Source organism: Chelonoidis abingdonii, chromosome 4, assembly GCF_003597395.2.
Source record: "Chelonoidis abingdonii isolate Lonesome George chromosome 4, CheloAbing_2.0, whole genome shotgun sequence".
NCBI classification, from domain to species: domain Eukaryota; kingdom Metazoa; phylum Chordata; order Testudines; family Testudinidae; genus Chelonoidis; species Chelonoidis abingdonii.
The window spans coordinates 59,824,945-59,839,206 of NC_133772.1; the positions used below are offsets into that span (position 1 = coordinate 59,824,945).

The following is a 14,262-nucleotide window of genomic DNA, read 5'->3' on the forward strand; positions in this document are numbered from 1 at the left end:
TCTTAAACCTGAACTTTAAAGGTATAGAACAATAATGAAAGTATTAGACACTGATGACCATAAAAAGTAAACTGCAAACAAAAATATATACCAGTAATCATAAGCAATTTGTATGAAATTCAGTAAATTAGTTTTCTTGCTTGCTTACTTTGCCCTTATGATGGACTTCACCTTTCTAATGTGTGGACTGTATAAGAGTTGGATGGAGTTTCCTCTTCTCCACTTGTTTGTGTTATTCACTTTTTTCAGTATTTTTAGTACTCAGTGTTGAAACAAAAAGGTGACATATTGTCACAAATGTAATAAGCACTGAGATGTAGCATAATTGCCAAAAGCTCTGGGGAGGTGGTTCATGGTGCCCCTTCCTTTAATAGATATTTACCTACCAACTCATTTAAACAAGGGAGTTCCATAGGCACAATGATACTGAGATAGGACTCTTAAACTTCATTCCCAATTCCTGCAGAGCAAGGCAGAGCTTTTGCACAAACTTGGCATTCTGTGTCATTGTATAGCACATAGCGCAATAGAATCCTACTGGTTTGTCTCAGGTGTCAATCTGTATATTAAATAACTGCTACTACTAGGCATGACATGAGTTGAACAGTATTAAAAGTCCACTTCATTAGGACCATATAAATTGCAGAGAAATCACATGCAAAGCCATATCAAGGTAAAAATATCCACATACTTAAAGATATTTCTTTGTGTTAAACTTCACAGTTCAAACTTCACTGCTGTAATTGGTTAATCTTGACTGAAATCAATACACAAGGATGAAACTAGGTCATTATTTTAATTATGTTACAAAATACATTCTCTGCTGTCAGAACAGCATGATTCATCTTTTGAATACCAAAATTCTCCAACATGCATGAGGCCCCATAATGGAAGGAAGGATACCCAAAGTTTTGTTCGTTTGTTGGTTTGTTTTTTCACATGCAATAGAACCACATTTAGATGATTATTTACGTAATGGGTATGCTTAGGCGCTGAGAATTTTCTAACCCTTAGGGTGCAAATTCTCAAATTTAACTCGACATCAACAAAGGCTTTTATAACAGATATACACAGGGCTTTGAAATTATTTTGTAACTATAAAACAAAGAGTTGAGACATCAGTCTGAGAGCAGTTATATATATACACAACTTTACGCATATGAATAGCCCCACTGACTTCAATGGAATTGCTCACATGTGCACTGTGAGACACATGCATAACTAAGGGACTGGAGCCCATGTAGACAAAAGGCACATATCTCTTTCTATTTTGATTAACTTTTTACTTCTGAAAGAAAAAAAAACCCCTACAATTTGATGATCACTTCAAAAACTAGTTAGAAAAACAAACAAACAGATTGTTTCCCCAAATACTTCATGGTATTGGGTCCTTTTCATCCACCCTCCCCCAGTATAGTTTTCTTTAAACTCTATATGAGGCAGGAGCACCACATAATGTCCAAAGAGGGGAGGTTTGACAGGCACATTGAACATCACATGGAAAGAATGCCCCAAATGCAAACGTATTCCTACAGTACCATATTACTAACATATACAGCCATAAAAGACTTTTCTGGATTCTAGATTATAAATGTTTTTCCCATACAAAGCTATCTTTACCTGATATTTCTTATTGAAATGAAGAACTGTACTTAATTTAACTAAAGAATTGTACAAGATCTACTACTGCTCTCTTCCATTGTTGCCAGTATGGTAATTTTCTTCATTCCCATGTATGATGCTCTCTGTAGTCCCTTCTTCTACACTTTCTGAATGCATTATATAGCTATCTTAACACTAATCTGTATATAACTACTTATGATCCAAAGAGAATCTCAGTGCCCACGAGTGTTTAGTGACACATTTTATACCCTTTCCACTTTAAGAAGAAGAGCTTCCTACACACTCCTTGCTCAAATTACATGGATTTTCTTTAAGATTAGGGCACACATTGTAACAGTAGCATATAATTTTCCTAAACAATAATTCCCTTCCAGCAGAAAGGTATCCTATAATATCATCAGGATCAGCATCAACAGGAAGAGAAACCTGATTTTCAGCTAGACGAAACTTATACATTTGCTGGGTTTATTCTCTGTAAACAGCAATTTTCACATACAGAATAGCTGCAAGCAAATTTGAAAACAACCTAGCAACTCATTTTTGACCCTGAAATACTGGACCAAAAAGGAATTGAAAATTATAGTAATAGGAAAAAAAGATGTAAAATTTCACTCACTGAATTTATTTCTGTTATTCTAGTTTTATCTTCCTACTTTTAATCTATCACACAGTCATAACCAATATATAATGAGCAGTGCTTTTCCACAGAGTGCAAAAAACTGAGTGGGTTACCTGATAAACAGCAGTACAACCCAAACCTTCTAAACACATTTATGATTTTATATTATTCAAACTAAAATGCATCAGTCTATGAAAAAATGGTTGTAGTTATCACAATATTTCAAAACTAAACATGTCCTGAATATCAATGGACCAAATTCAGGCTGCCTTTTCCACATAGCTAGCTAACAGAGCACTGTTTCTGAACCCTGCTCTCACCGTACTTGCAGAGTTTACTCTCTGCAAGTCTTCTATGCAGAGAGGATGTTTTAGAGTGGACTTGAATTAAATGTCTGCCAAGGAGGTGCTACGTGGAACTGTGACAGAGAGAGCACATATGCTCATGTTAACACTTTTTTGCAGCTTTTCTGGATGCATCTGTCACAAAAAAAACCTAGATTTTATTTGTAACTGAAGTTTATAAAAGTACAGATAAGAGCCTTTTGTAAACCAGCAGCAAGAACAGTACAAGTTGTATTAGGTTTCAAAATCTCACGTTTGATGTTTTTTCTTAAATCCCCAGCTCCTGAAGTCATGTGACTGTGAGAATCTCAGCATTTTTTTTAAGCAAGTTTCTAGTCTTCATGGTTACAGGGGAAAGCTTGAAAATCTGAGCCCACAGCATTCAAAATCCAGAGACAAACAAAACATTTATTATTTTAAAAAATTCATGATTTTTAAGCCAATCTCACATTTTTGAATATCTGGAGCTTGTAATACTGTATGTTCTATTATCCAGAAATTGTGTAATGACATGTTTCAGTTAAACACATTTTCATAGTCTAAAATTCTAAAAATAAAACTTAATAAAGGAAAAATAATCAAAATTGTAATAAATCATTTTAGTCATTCAAAAATACTGACTGCAACATGAGTATCTAAGTACAATTTCATTGTCTAGTTATGAAATAATTCTGCTTCTTGAATTAAGTTATAGTTAGGGGGAAAAGTTATATTTTAGAAATTAATCAGTTCTTTTAAGTGAGTTTACCCTTGTGAGTCAATTGTAGCAAATCTACCATATAGCCATGTTTACTCGCCTTTCTATTACTCTAAAATTAAGGTCAGACCTGACCTTACACACTACATACTACAAATGTAGAGAAATATCACCATTCCAATGACATATGGCATGACCTTTAACTTTCAAAAACCTACAAAGTTTACATCTGAATGATCATTCAGAATGCTAGCATTACATATGTGCAATTATAAGGGAAATAGTATATGGCAAAAAAGCAAATATTAAACATAAAACAGCAGGGATTATTTGAAGATGACAAAAAGAGAGCATGGACTGCAACATCTGCCACTTTCCAGAAAATATTCATAGCAAGATTATTTACAAAATAACAATTGCATCCTCTATAATGCCTGATGCTAGTGACCACTTGCCATTAGAGCTATTACAGTTACAAAATTTTGGTAATAACTGCAACTGGTATCTGAACCACTGGCTGCTTTATAAACTCCTGATTTCAGAACAATATATACAATATTCAACAATTCTTAAAATAACATGAAGTTAAATGTTGTATTCTTATACAGATAACAAAACTTTGCCCTATCCTCATAACTTGGCAAGCAATTTCAGTGTAGGCAGAAGGAGGAATTGCTCTTCACTTGCCACTGTAGCTTCTGAGTGGGAGCTGGCTCTGCTACTCTACTATACTCCTACCACCTCTTTGTGGACAGAAATGGCTAGGGTGTCTGTGTGTGGCTCTATCCCCTACCCGAACCAATCATGCCATTGGAAGGTTTGGAAAACCATAACTGGGTTCTGTAATGAACATTGGGTATACAGGTTTCTGAAATTGTGTATTCACTCAATAAGTAGTGGAACCACATCATTTACAGTACATTTCCATATCCAGTAAAAGTGATTTGGAAGGACGGCAAATTAATTATTTGTATTAACATAGTAATACCCCATCGTGCTAGGCTCTGTACAAACAAAGAACAAAAAGACAGTCCCTGCTGTAAAGAGCTTACTAACCAAGTATAAGACAAGAGACGATGGATACAGAAAAAGGAGTTCAAGGAAACAATGAGACAATAACAATAGCAAATGAAATTTGCATCCGAGAATAAAGTAACTAGGAGTACTTTAAAAAAAATAATTAAACTTGCCAGAATTAATCAGTATTAAATAAGCATACCTCTTATTCATCCAGCATAAGAAAATCACATGCTCTGGAGCTTCACTTGATAGTTTTAAAGAGCTACCTACACTTACATACAAAATTATAACGTTCATTACACTTAGTTCTATTTATACAGAATTTATCAATTGAAAACAGTAGTTACTTTATTTTTGCATTATTTAAATAAAGTAAAATATACTTACTAATAATACCAGCTTCTGATATTTTTGTTTCAGTTCAGTCAGGTTCTCTGATGGTTCTGCACCCAGAATTCTATACCAGTCTTTTCGTGGTATGTGTTTAAAGGCCATTATTGACTAACTAAGAAGTGGCTTCTTTCGAGATCTGCCTAACAAAATAAATAAGATAGTGTAATGATAATTTAGAGTGCATTTAAAAGAATTGTGTGTGAGCAACTTGAAACATGACAAAATATGGGACCATGGGAGAATGTGACTCCACCCCTCAATCCCATCCTAACAATGGCAGCAAGAGGTCACATGCCACAATGCAGATAACTGTTTAACATATGCAGCCAAATAGGATTTATTACTTTAAATCAAAAAGGCAGATTTGCCTGTGGTTGATTGATTTATTCTGTTTCTAAGGGAATCATGCCTCGTACATTTCCTATCTCCTTCCCTTTCTGTTGTTCCACCATTTTTTCCTTCCTCATACTGACCTTTTTGCTACAGAAAGGCGGGGGGAGTCTAAGCAGTCTGGTGTGAGAATTAAATGTGGAACATATCACATGGTCAATATGTCTTCTGCCTTTCCCCAGTATTATTTCTGCCGTTTTGTTCTCCTCTGCTGCACAATGGAACATAGAATCTCACATTATAATCTCAACAATTTAAACAACTAACAGATTAGATACATATTTCTGAAATTTGGATTGATTTAACTTGTTTATGCTGTTTTAACTCCATTTCTAAGTAGAATATAGGAAAACTGACAGGAAAACACAATATACCATTTCAAATTGTTCAACTACTCAAGTCAAAAGCACATTTAGTTCTGTGACACGAACATTACAAAAGTCTTTAAAAAAATATCCTTTAGCTGTTTTTGGTAGGATCATTGCTATTTAAGTTATACAAACATTTTCCTTTTAAATCAGTAGTTTTACATTTCACTTTTGCTTTTTTTAAATCATGAAGCAGCCTCCCATTCAATATGTGAGAATTCAATTCAAACATTTCTCCTTTGAGTTAACACACAAAAATACCTGTAATAGCCAAAAATACAGTCAATCATCTTCATAATTCTACAATTACAAAAGTTGTTCCTCACCCAACCAATGTCATTTCCTATTGCTATTAGTAATTCACTTAGATTAATGCCTAAGCATTATTTTGCAAAATTTAAAAGGCCCTGAATTTACTTCTGTCTGAATTATTTTTAACCTACACTTTTTACAAGTAACATATACTTGCTATGCTATAGGAAGCCATACTTAAAAGATTAGAGAACAAAAATTTTTCAGTTTATTTTGTGCATTGTGTTGCACATGTAGGCAATTAAACCTCAATCCAGCAATGAGATCCATGGTGACAAGTCAGCCCATGTGCATCACATTGTAGGGCCAGGATCATAATTACCCTTTCTGGTTGAATGGCATTTTCACAGAACAACTGTTAAACATTTATTTTAAAAATATAGAAAAATGTGCTTGTAAAATGAGAAAAAATAGCAATGGGACTCTTGAGCAGATATGATTCCTAAAAGTACATTTAACTATTTTTTTTAAACTGGCTCAAATTTCAGGTTGATGCCTTTAAAGGAAACATCAGATATTAAAACTTAATTTTAATGATAACGGGTAAAAAAATTGTAGTTAGACGTCTAAATACATTTAGGACCCCAGTTTACAACCAACTCGTTGCCAGAACAGGCATTCATATGGAACTAACTGCAAGATTGGGACCACTGTCAGGAATCTTTCAACTAAGTGAGATCTCAGCTCTGTGGTAAAACACAAATATTTTACAGGACCACCCATACTTCTACCATTTTTCAGAAACATCTTCCAATCACAGCCACTAAATTTGAGCACTCAAAATTTTCTTAACATGGAAGGGAAGAAATAAGTTTGTTTTTAACATCTGGGAAGGTACCATAAAAAATAACATACATTCAGAGAGTGAGATTGCTGGCTTTTTTAGGGAAAGTTGTATATAATGGGAAAAATCTCTTTCTTTTACATAGCACCTATCACCTTGAAGGATCCCAAAACGTTTTTCAAGCTGGAGCACAGATACAAGCAAACCCCTTCCGCTTTTGTGCAAGAAACAGATCTAATTTCTCTTCTATGACATAACGTGAGCTGAAAATGTCTTTGCCCTGAGCTAAGGGTGCAGCTACACTTGAAATAACAAATCATGCTTTGGCACATATTGCAGAGTCTAAGGCAGACAAGAAATAAAGTGTGTGGGTAGCAAAATCACAACTTCATTGCATCATGACCCCCTTCTGACAACAAAAATTACTACACAACCCCAGGAGAGGAGACAGAAGTCTAATCCCACCCGAGCCCTTTGCCCCTCGTGAGGGGGCCAAAGCTTGAGCCCCAACACGCCAAGTGGAGTGCCAAAGCTGAAGCCAAGGGCTTCAGCCCCAGGAAGGGGGTGGGGGGGGGGACTATAACTTGAGTCCTGCAACCCAGGGCTGATGACCTAGGCCTCAGCAAGTCTAAGCCAGCCCTGGTGACACACTTTGGGATTCCAACCCATAGTGTGAGAACCACTGAGCTACAGCTAGTGCTATTCATACAGATGCCAACACTCCAGGATTGTCCTGGAGCCTCCAGGAATTAAAGATTACTTTTAATTAACGATTATGTCATGTAAACCCCTAGGAATACATCCAACCAAAAAACTGGCAACCTTAGCTATCCAGGAGCCAAATAAAATACATAAACCAAAAGGGAACAAGGCACAAGAGCATTCACACAAAGTTATTTCAGACTAAGTCACGCCCTTTGTTTTCCCTAGGGAAGAAGTGGGTGTACTGTATCCTGTGTTTAACACAGCCCAGTACAACCCCAGGCCTTGTCTGCACGTACAGCGCAGCAGTTACCGCTGAATTACCCCCACCTTCACCCCCGCGCAGACAAGGCCGTTGCAGGTTTCCAGGTAACCCAGGTTAAAAGTTCAGCTGCCTGCTCAGCACTAGCTGGAACGCGGGTGAACACCAGGGAGTCCCGAGCCGAGCCTGGCGCCAAACCTCCAGCACCCCCGGGGGTTCAAAACGCAGGTCCCTAGTCCCTTCTCGGGCGGGTCTGAGCCCAGCGCCGCTGCCCTGGGGGGCGCGAGACAGGATGAGGTACGGTCACCCCCCGGCCTTACCTCCGCGGCGGCGCCGAACCGGCCAGAAGCGCGACTACAGGCGGCGGCAGCTTCCACACGGGACAGCCTGGTGCCCCAGCAATAGCCTCCGAAAGAAACACGCTGCTCTCAGTCGGGCCGGGACGAGAGCCCGGCACCCCGGGCAAGGTGTGAGGGCGGTGTTAGAACCCCAGCGCCATCGAGGGGCTGTTTCCGACCGGGCACTAGTGGCGAAAGCACCAACCGGAAGTGGAGCCCTGCCCGGGCTGACGCTGTCTCCATGGCGACAGAGGGAGCTTCAGATCCGCCAGAACGGCTGCAACGCCCAGTAAGTAACTGGGACCCCCTTCCACAGCGGAGCGGCCGGAGACCCCCCAACACTCCTTCGGGCCGCCGGAATCGGGGGCGGCTACAACTCTTCTGTCCAACTGTCTGAATACGCCTACGGACACCGGTCCCCAGGTGCGGCCGGAGCCGAAAGCCCCGCGGCTCAACACCCTCCACCGCCCCAGTTCACGGCGGACGCAGACTCCTGTGGGTCCCACACCCGGGAGCACCTGACCTAAAACCCTCTCCCTTCCCCAGAAAGTTACCTCTTCCCATAGCCAGAGCTCCCCCCGCCCCCACTTCCCGGCCAGCCCACCCCAGCCAATCTCTAGAGAGCAGCTCATCCCCCATATCCCCTCTGCTTAAAGTGTTCTGAAAAGTGTGTGTGGGAGGGGGAAAATATCATACTGACAGATCTGGCCAGGTGAAATTCAATAAAGATAAGTGTAAAGTACTTCACTTGGGAAGGAGAAATCAACTGTGCAACTACACAATGGGGAATAATTGTGTAGGCAATCTGGGAGTTATAATGGATCACAAATTGAATAGGAGTCAACAGTGTGATGCAGTGGAGACAAAGGCTAATATCATTCTAGAGTGTATTAACAAGAGTGTCATATGTAAGACACAAGAGGTAATTGTCCTGCTCTGTTGCCGTGGTGAGGTACCAGTACTGTGTTCAAGTCTGGGACCCACACTTCGAGATGAGGACAAATTGGAGAGCATCTAAAAGACAGGAACAAAAGTGATAAGAAAGTAGAAAACCTTAACCTATGTGATTTAAAAAAAATGGGCATGTTTAGTCTTGATAAAAGAAGACTGATAGCAGTCTTCAACTATTTTATGGGCTGTTATAAAAGTGATCATACCTCAAGGTAGGAGAAATAGTAATGGGAGATTTAGGTTAGCTATAAGGGTAGTTAGGCTCTGGAACAGGCTTCCAAGGGAGATTGTGGAATCCCCTTTATTGAAATTTTTAAGAACAGGTTGAACAAACAACTGTCAGGGAAGGTCTAGGTTTACAGGTCCTGCTTCAGTGTAAGGGCGCTGGTCTAGATCAGTGGTGTTCAACCACGGGTCCATGTACCCCTCAGGGGATGCAGCGGTCTTCCAGGGGGTACATCAACTTGTCTAGATATTTGCCTAGTTTTACAACAGGCTACATAAAAAGCACTAGTGCAAACTAAAATTTCATAGAGACAATGACTTTTTTATCCTACTCTATACTATACACTGAAATGTAAGTAGAATATTTATATTCCAATTGATGTAATAATTATATAATAAAATCAGAAAGTAAGAAATTTTTCAGTAATAGTGTGCTGTGACACTTTTGTATTTTTATATCTGAATTTGTAAGCAAGTAGTTTTTAAGTGAGGTTTAACATAGGGATATGTAAGACAAATCAGACTCCTGAAAGGGGTACAGTAGTCTGGAAAGGTTGAGAGCCACTGAACTAGATGGTCTCTTGAAGTACCTTCCAGTCCTACAGTTCTGTTAATCTATCATCTGGAAGTAGCCGCTGTCATTAAAAACGTGCTTAAAATTCACCCTTCACTGACCCAACTCAATATAAAATTTTGATTTTTTCTAGGTATGCAACCCCTCATGACCCTTCCCCTCATATACTTTAAATACTGCCCCATCCCAGTTCCCTCTGGTTGGTAGATCTTTTTACCAAGCCAGAGGGTGCCTGCTCTCTCAGCCAAGCCACCATACTAAAGTGCTGCAAGATTAGATTGTAGATTAGAAGGTTGGGCCCTGCTGGCTCAGCCAGATTCTTATTAGACAAAAGCAAAAAGAGAGGTAGAAGGAATAAAGTAGGGATGGAAATGAAGACAGAGGATTGGGATTGAGGGAGCAGGATCCTCAGAGTCAGATTTTATGAATTGCTCACCATATGGCTATGAAAACAGTGATATCTTCTGGTTCCCTCTCCCTATCTGTGCTGATAGGAACATCTTTTAGTATCAGAAAAAAGATGCATGTGCCTCAGTGGTAAATCCCTGAGCCCCACTTTGTGGTGGCAGCTGTGATGGTGATGATGCTCCAGTCTCCTGGCCAAACTCAGAGCTTACTGCCATTCTCTCAGCTGAGCAAAGTAGCAACTATTTCTTAGAAAGTAAATATCCAAAAGGAGATGGCATCCTCATTTAAAGTAAATGAAAATCAACACAAGTTTTTGATCATTCATAAACCTTTCCTCATATTAGTCCAAACAAATTCAGTTCACACAGTTTGTTTGAGTTTGCATTCTGCTTTCTTTTTTTGATCATTCTTTCAACAACGTGTTCATTGGTTAACTCCCGTATTGTTGCCAATTTTGGACATCACACTTTAAGAAAGATTTGAACAAATTGGAGAGAGTCCAGAGGAGAGCAAAAAAATAAAAAAATAAGGTGTTTAGAAAGCGTGGCCTATGAGAAAAAGTTGAAAAAACTGGGCATGTTTAGTCTAAAAAAAGAAGGCTAAGGCAGGATGTGATAACAGTCTTCAAATATGTAAAAGATTGTTAAATGACCTCTGAGGGTAGGACCAGAATTGGTCAGTTTAGTTTGCAGCAGGGGAGATTGACTTAAATATTAGGGGAAAAAGTAATTATAAGGCCAGTTAAGCACTGGAACAGCTTACCTTGGGAGGTTGTGGAATCCCCATCATTGGAGGTTTTTAAGAACAGGTTGAACAGACACCTGTCGGGGTGGTTTAGGTGTACTTCATCCTGCCTCAGCGCAGAGGATAGACTAGATGACCTCTTGAGGTCCCTTCTGTTATTCTAAGCCAGGCTGTGCTGCCACTGTGCAAAGGAGAGATAGTGTGAAGAGCTGGCAATATGGCCATTGGGGTTGTCCTGTGACCATTAATGGGGGGTTAGTTAGATTGTCAGCACACCAAAGACAGTGCCCTTTGGCAATAGTCACATAATGTAATGCAGACAGTACAGATGCAAGTAGCTTTACAGTTACATGGGAAAAATAGCTATCATCTGACCTACAAGTTCATTCCAGAACTAAGAATCAAGGTGAGTTCCTTCTGTCTTAGGTATTGTAAAAAGGCTTCTGTGTGGTAAAATTCTGTCCTTTTCTATACCTGTGTAATAAAGAGTAAAACTGGCCCTGTAATAAAAACTTGAAATGCAGTACACAAGGCAGAAATGCCCTGCAAATGCAATTTAGGAAACAATTATTTTGATGAGGCATGAGCCACAAGCAGGGCTGGCTCCAAGCCCCAGCGTGCCAAGCGCGTGCTTGGGGCGGCATGCCGTGGGGGGCGCTCTGCCGGTTGCCGAGAGAGCGGCAGGCGGCTCCGGTGGACCTCCCACAGGCATGCCTGCAGATGCTCCACCGGAGCCGCGGGACCAGCGAGCGGCAGAGCGCCCCCCGCAGCGTGCCACCGTGCTTGGGGCGGCAAAATGGCTAGAGCCGGCCCTGGCCACAAGAGAATTCAGACCCCTCTCTTAGAGCAGTGTTGGTTTTTGCAAAGCTAACAGGAGTAAAAAAAGTAAACATTTTTTCACTTAAGTCTCTGTATCTTTTATTAAGCGTGAGTTAATCTACAGTCACTTGTCAGAGAAGAACTATACTGTAAATATAGTTAAAATATTTGTATAGCCTATACATCCAAGACAAGGTATTTCTCTCTTACGGCTAGATCCTGCAAATGTGGTCTCCTGTGGTACATTGCTGTCCCTGCACAGAGATCAGTTAAATTCAATCCATCAGGATGTATAGATCATTTTGCAGGATTGAGCCTTCAGGCCCCAATCCTGCAAGCTGTTTCACATAGGGTTGCCCGTATGGAATTCACTGCAGAATTGGAGCCTAAATATAGTTCAAACCCAGATGAGCATAATCTCAGAGACTTTAGACAGAAATTATGAGAGCTTGCTATCTAAAGAATAGGTTTATTCATCATATCTTATTTAATATATTATTACAGAAAATAAAATGTAAAACAGATGCCTTTCATTATGTATTAATTCAGGAAGAAATGTGTTACTTTTACATTTAGTAAAAACCAAGTAATTATTTTTTTATAGATTTTTAAAAGATTATTATTTCAGGAGTTACAGAAGAGGACATGCAGACTGTGAGGCAAAATAGGTTTACATTTTGCTGCAAGGTCCCTAGTTTCAATGACACTGTACTGCTGATTTCCATGCAGTTCCAGTCAAATTAAAAATAGAGTATTTGGGATTTTAATTTAATTAAGCATGAAAATAAATAGTGCAATCCACTCTGTTGTTATTTCTTGTTCTCCCACCTTTTTTAATTACATTAGCTTTTTTATTAATAGTTCATAATTGCATTACAGAAGCTGTTGTTAGGAAGCATTGGATTTTGACTGTTGGGTAGGGAACAGTTTGAGCTTTTAGCACCCATGTGGGTTTGGGAGGTGATTTAAGTTTTTGACACACAGAAGGCAGTTGAGGTTTTTGACAATGGGAAATTAATCTCTTATTTTCCTCTGTTCCTTGAAGGAAGAGTTGAAAATTTTCTGAAAATGTTAGGGGGCTTGAACAATTGTTGGGGAATTTGAACCATATTCCTCATTGCCCACATCCCAATATCCAACCATTGTATCCAAAAACTATTGTAATATAATCACATTTGCTTGGTGTTTTTGAGAAAATAATCAACAATGAAATAATTAAATTATCATTATTTAGATTTCAGAGATAATACCCAATTGAAAAGAGCTGTACACTGTCATATAGCTGATCCTGCAATTCTGAGCAATCTCAAACTAGATTTGCTACAATGGAAGTGGAGGGCACTAAACAGGTTGTAGGATTGTGCAAGTAGAGCCTCTGTTACAGTCTGTGTGTTTGCAGACTTAAGAAGACCCCATTACATCACTTTGCATTTAGCGCACCTTTGGAGGGTTTTCCTCCCAGCTCTGAGGCCTAAAAATTAATTTTTTAAAAAATGCAACTTTACATTCTGCTATACAATTCTGTTAACCCATGTGCACATTATTTCAAAATGAGAGGGAGTAAATGCATTATAAGCATAACAAAATATCTGTTGAACTCTGATGTCAATGAGATTTTGAACGGATAGAACAAGTTGTAGGATAGGAGCCTTACTCTCACTCCACTGCACTTTCAACCGTCTGTCAAATAATTGAAACAAAAATAGGCTATTTCATTCTGTAACAATCTTTGTAACAACTACAAATTATAAAAACTACGTAATGGGGGGCACACTAAAGTTTTCTCAGCTCTGGACCTTTTAATATGCATATTGTTCTTACCGTCTCTTTTGGGATTCTTTCTTATGTCTTTTTTTACACATTCAAATCTATTGTTTCGCTCATTTAATTGCTGTGATAGACTCTAACCCTTAAATTGGATTTGCACATTCAAGTCAGTAGCGCTCTACACAAACATAAGCATCCATCCACATGATCTGTGTGTAAGATCAAAGGCTCTGATCCAAAAAGGGACTTAGTCCTAGATTTCTAACGGTATTTAGATGTTGGTGTCCTCTGTGTTTCAATGCCTAACTGTGCTAGGAGCCTAAATTTCATTTTCAAAAGGTATTTAGGCAATTAGGAGCTAAAATCCAATTGACGGTCTATGGAATTTAGATTTTTAATTTTTTGGAGCCTAGAAAATCATTGGTATAACAATGGGATGCACAGTGCCTGAGTTAGGCATCCTTTACAATGAATGGTGAGAGATAGTTGCCTAAGAATGTGATCCACAAAAATCATCACGCTAGGCAGGGTGCAACCTAAGTTATCCTATGTGAGATGCTGATGAGAGGGGTTTGTGCTAAGCCTTGCCCCTCTTACACAGTTAGGCACCTAAGTCTGGGTTTCAGGAAGGCACCTGTCTTTGCTAGCAATCCACAATCAGGAACCCCTCTTTTACAGTCAGGCATCTTAGGCACCTAAGCTATTCCTTTTGAGAATGAGTTAACTGGCCTCACTCCACACAAAACAGCTGGAGGAGGAGGTTCTGGTACTGCTAGTGCCCACCTTATAACTTTTAGTCCAGTGGTTAGCATGCTTATCTGGAATGTGGGAGACCTGGCGTCTCCCACATCCTGATGGGGAAGAAAGGATTTGAACAGGGGTCTCTCACCCCGTAGGAGCAGTCTCTGATCACTGAACTGTG

General features: G+C 39.4%; 2 protein-coding genes across 10 annotated transcripts in view; one reads left to right on the forward strand and one right to left on the reverse strand.

Moving 5' to 3' along the window:
* Positions 1-7,989, reverse strand: part of DNAJC24 (DnaJ heat shock protein family (Hsp40) member C24) — a 58,364-nt gene extending 50,375 nt beyond the window's left edge. For 3 of the 9 annotated variants that reach the window (XM_032768537.2, XM_075065220.1, XM_075065225.1), the window contains exons 1-2: positions 7,835-7,989; positions 4,691-4,832 (exon numbers count right to left, since the gene is read on the reverse strand). In XM_032768537.2, the coding sequence (XP_032624428.1) occupies positions 4,691-4,798 (108 nt within the window). In that variant the 5' untranslated portion in view covers positions 4,799-4,832; positions 7,835-7,989. The other 6 variants (XM_032768539.2, XM_075065221.1, XM_032768540.2 and 3 more) reach the window with 5 other exon arrangements.
* An 85-nt stretch (positions 7,990-8,074) lies between these two features.
* The window catches only part of DCDC1 (doublecortin domain containing 1), a 441,595-nt gene continuing 435,407 nt past the window's right edge, over positions 8,075-14,262 (forward strand). The window contains exon 1 of the mRNA XM_032768514.2: positions 8,075-8,141. Coding sequence (XP_032624405.2) covers positions 8,094-8,141 — 48 coding nt within the window. The 5' untranslated portion in view covers positions 8,075-8,093. The remainder of the gene's footprint in view (positions 8,142-14,262) is intronic.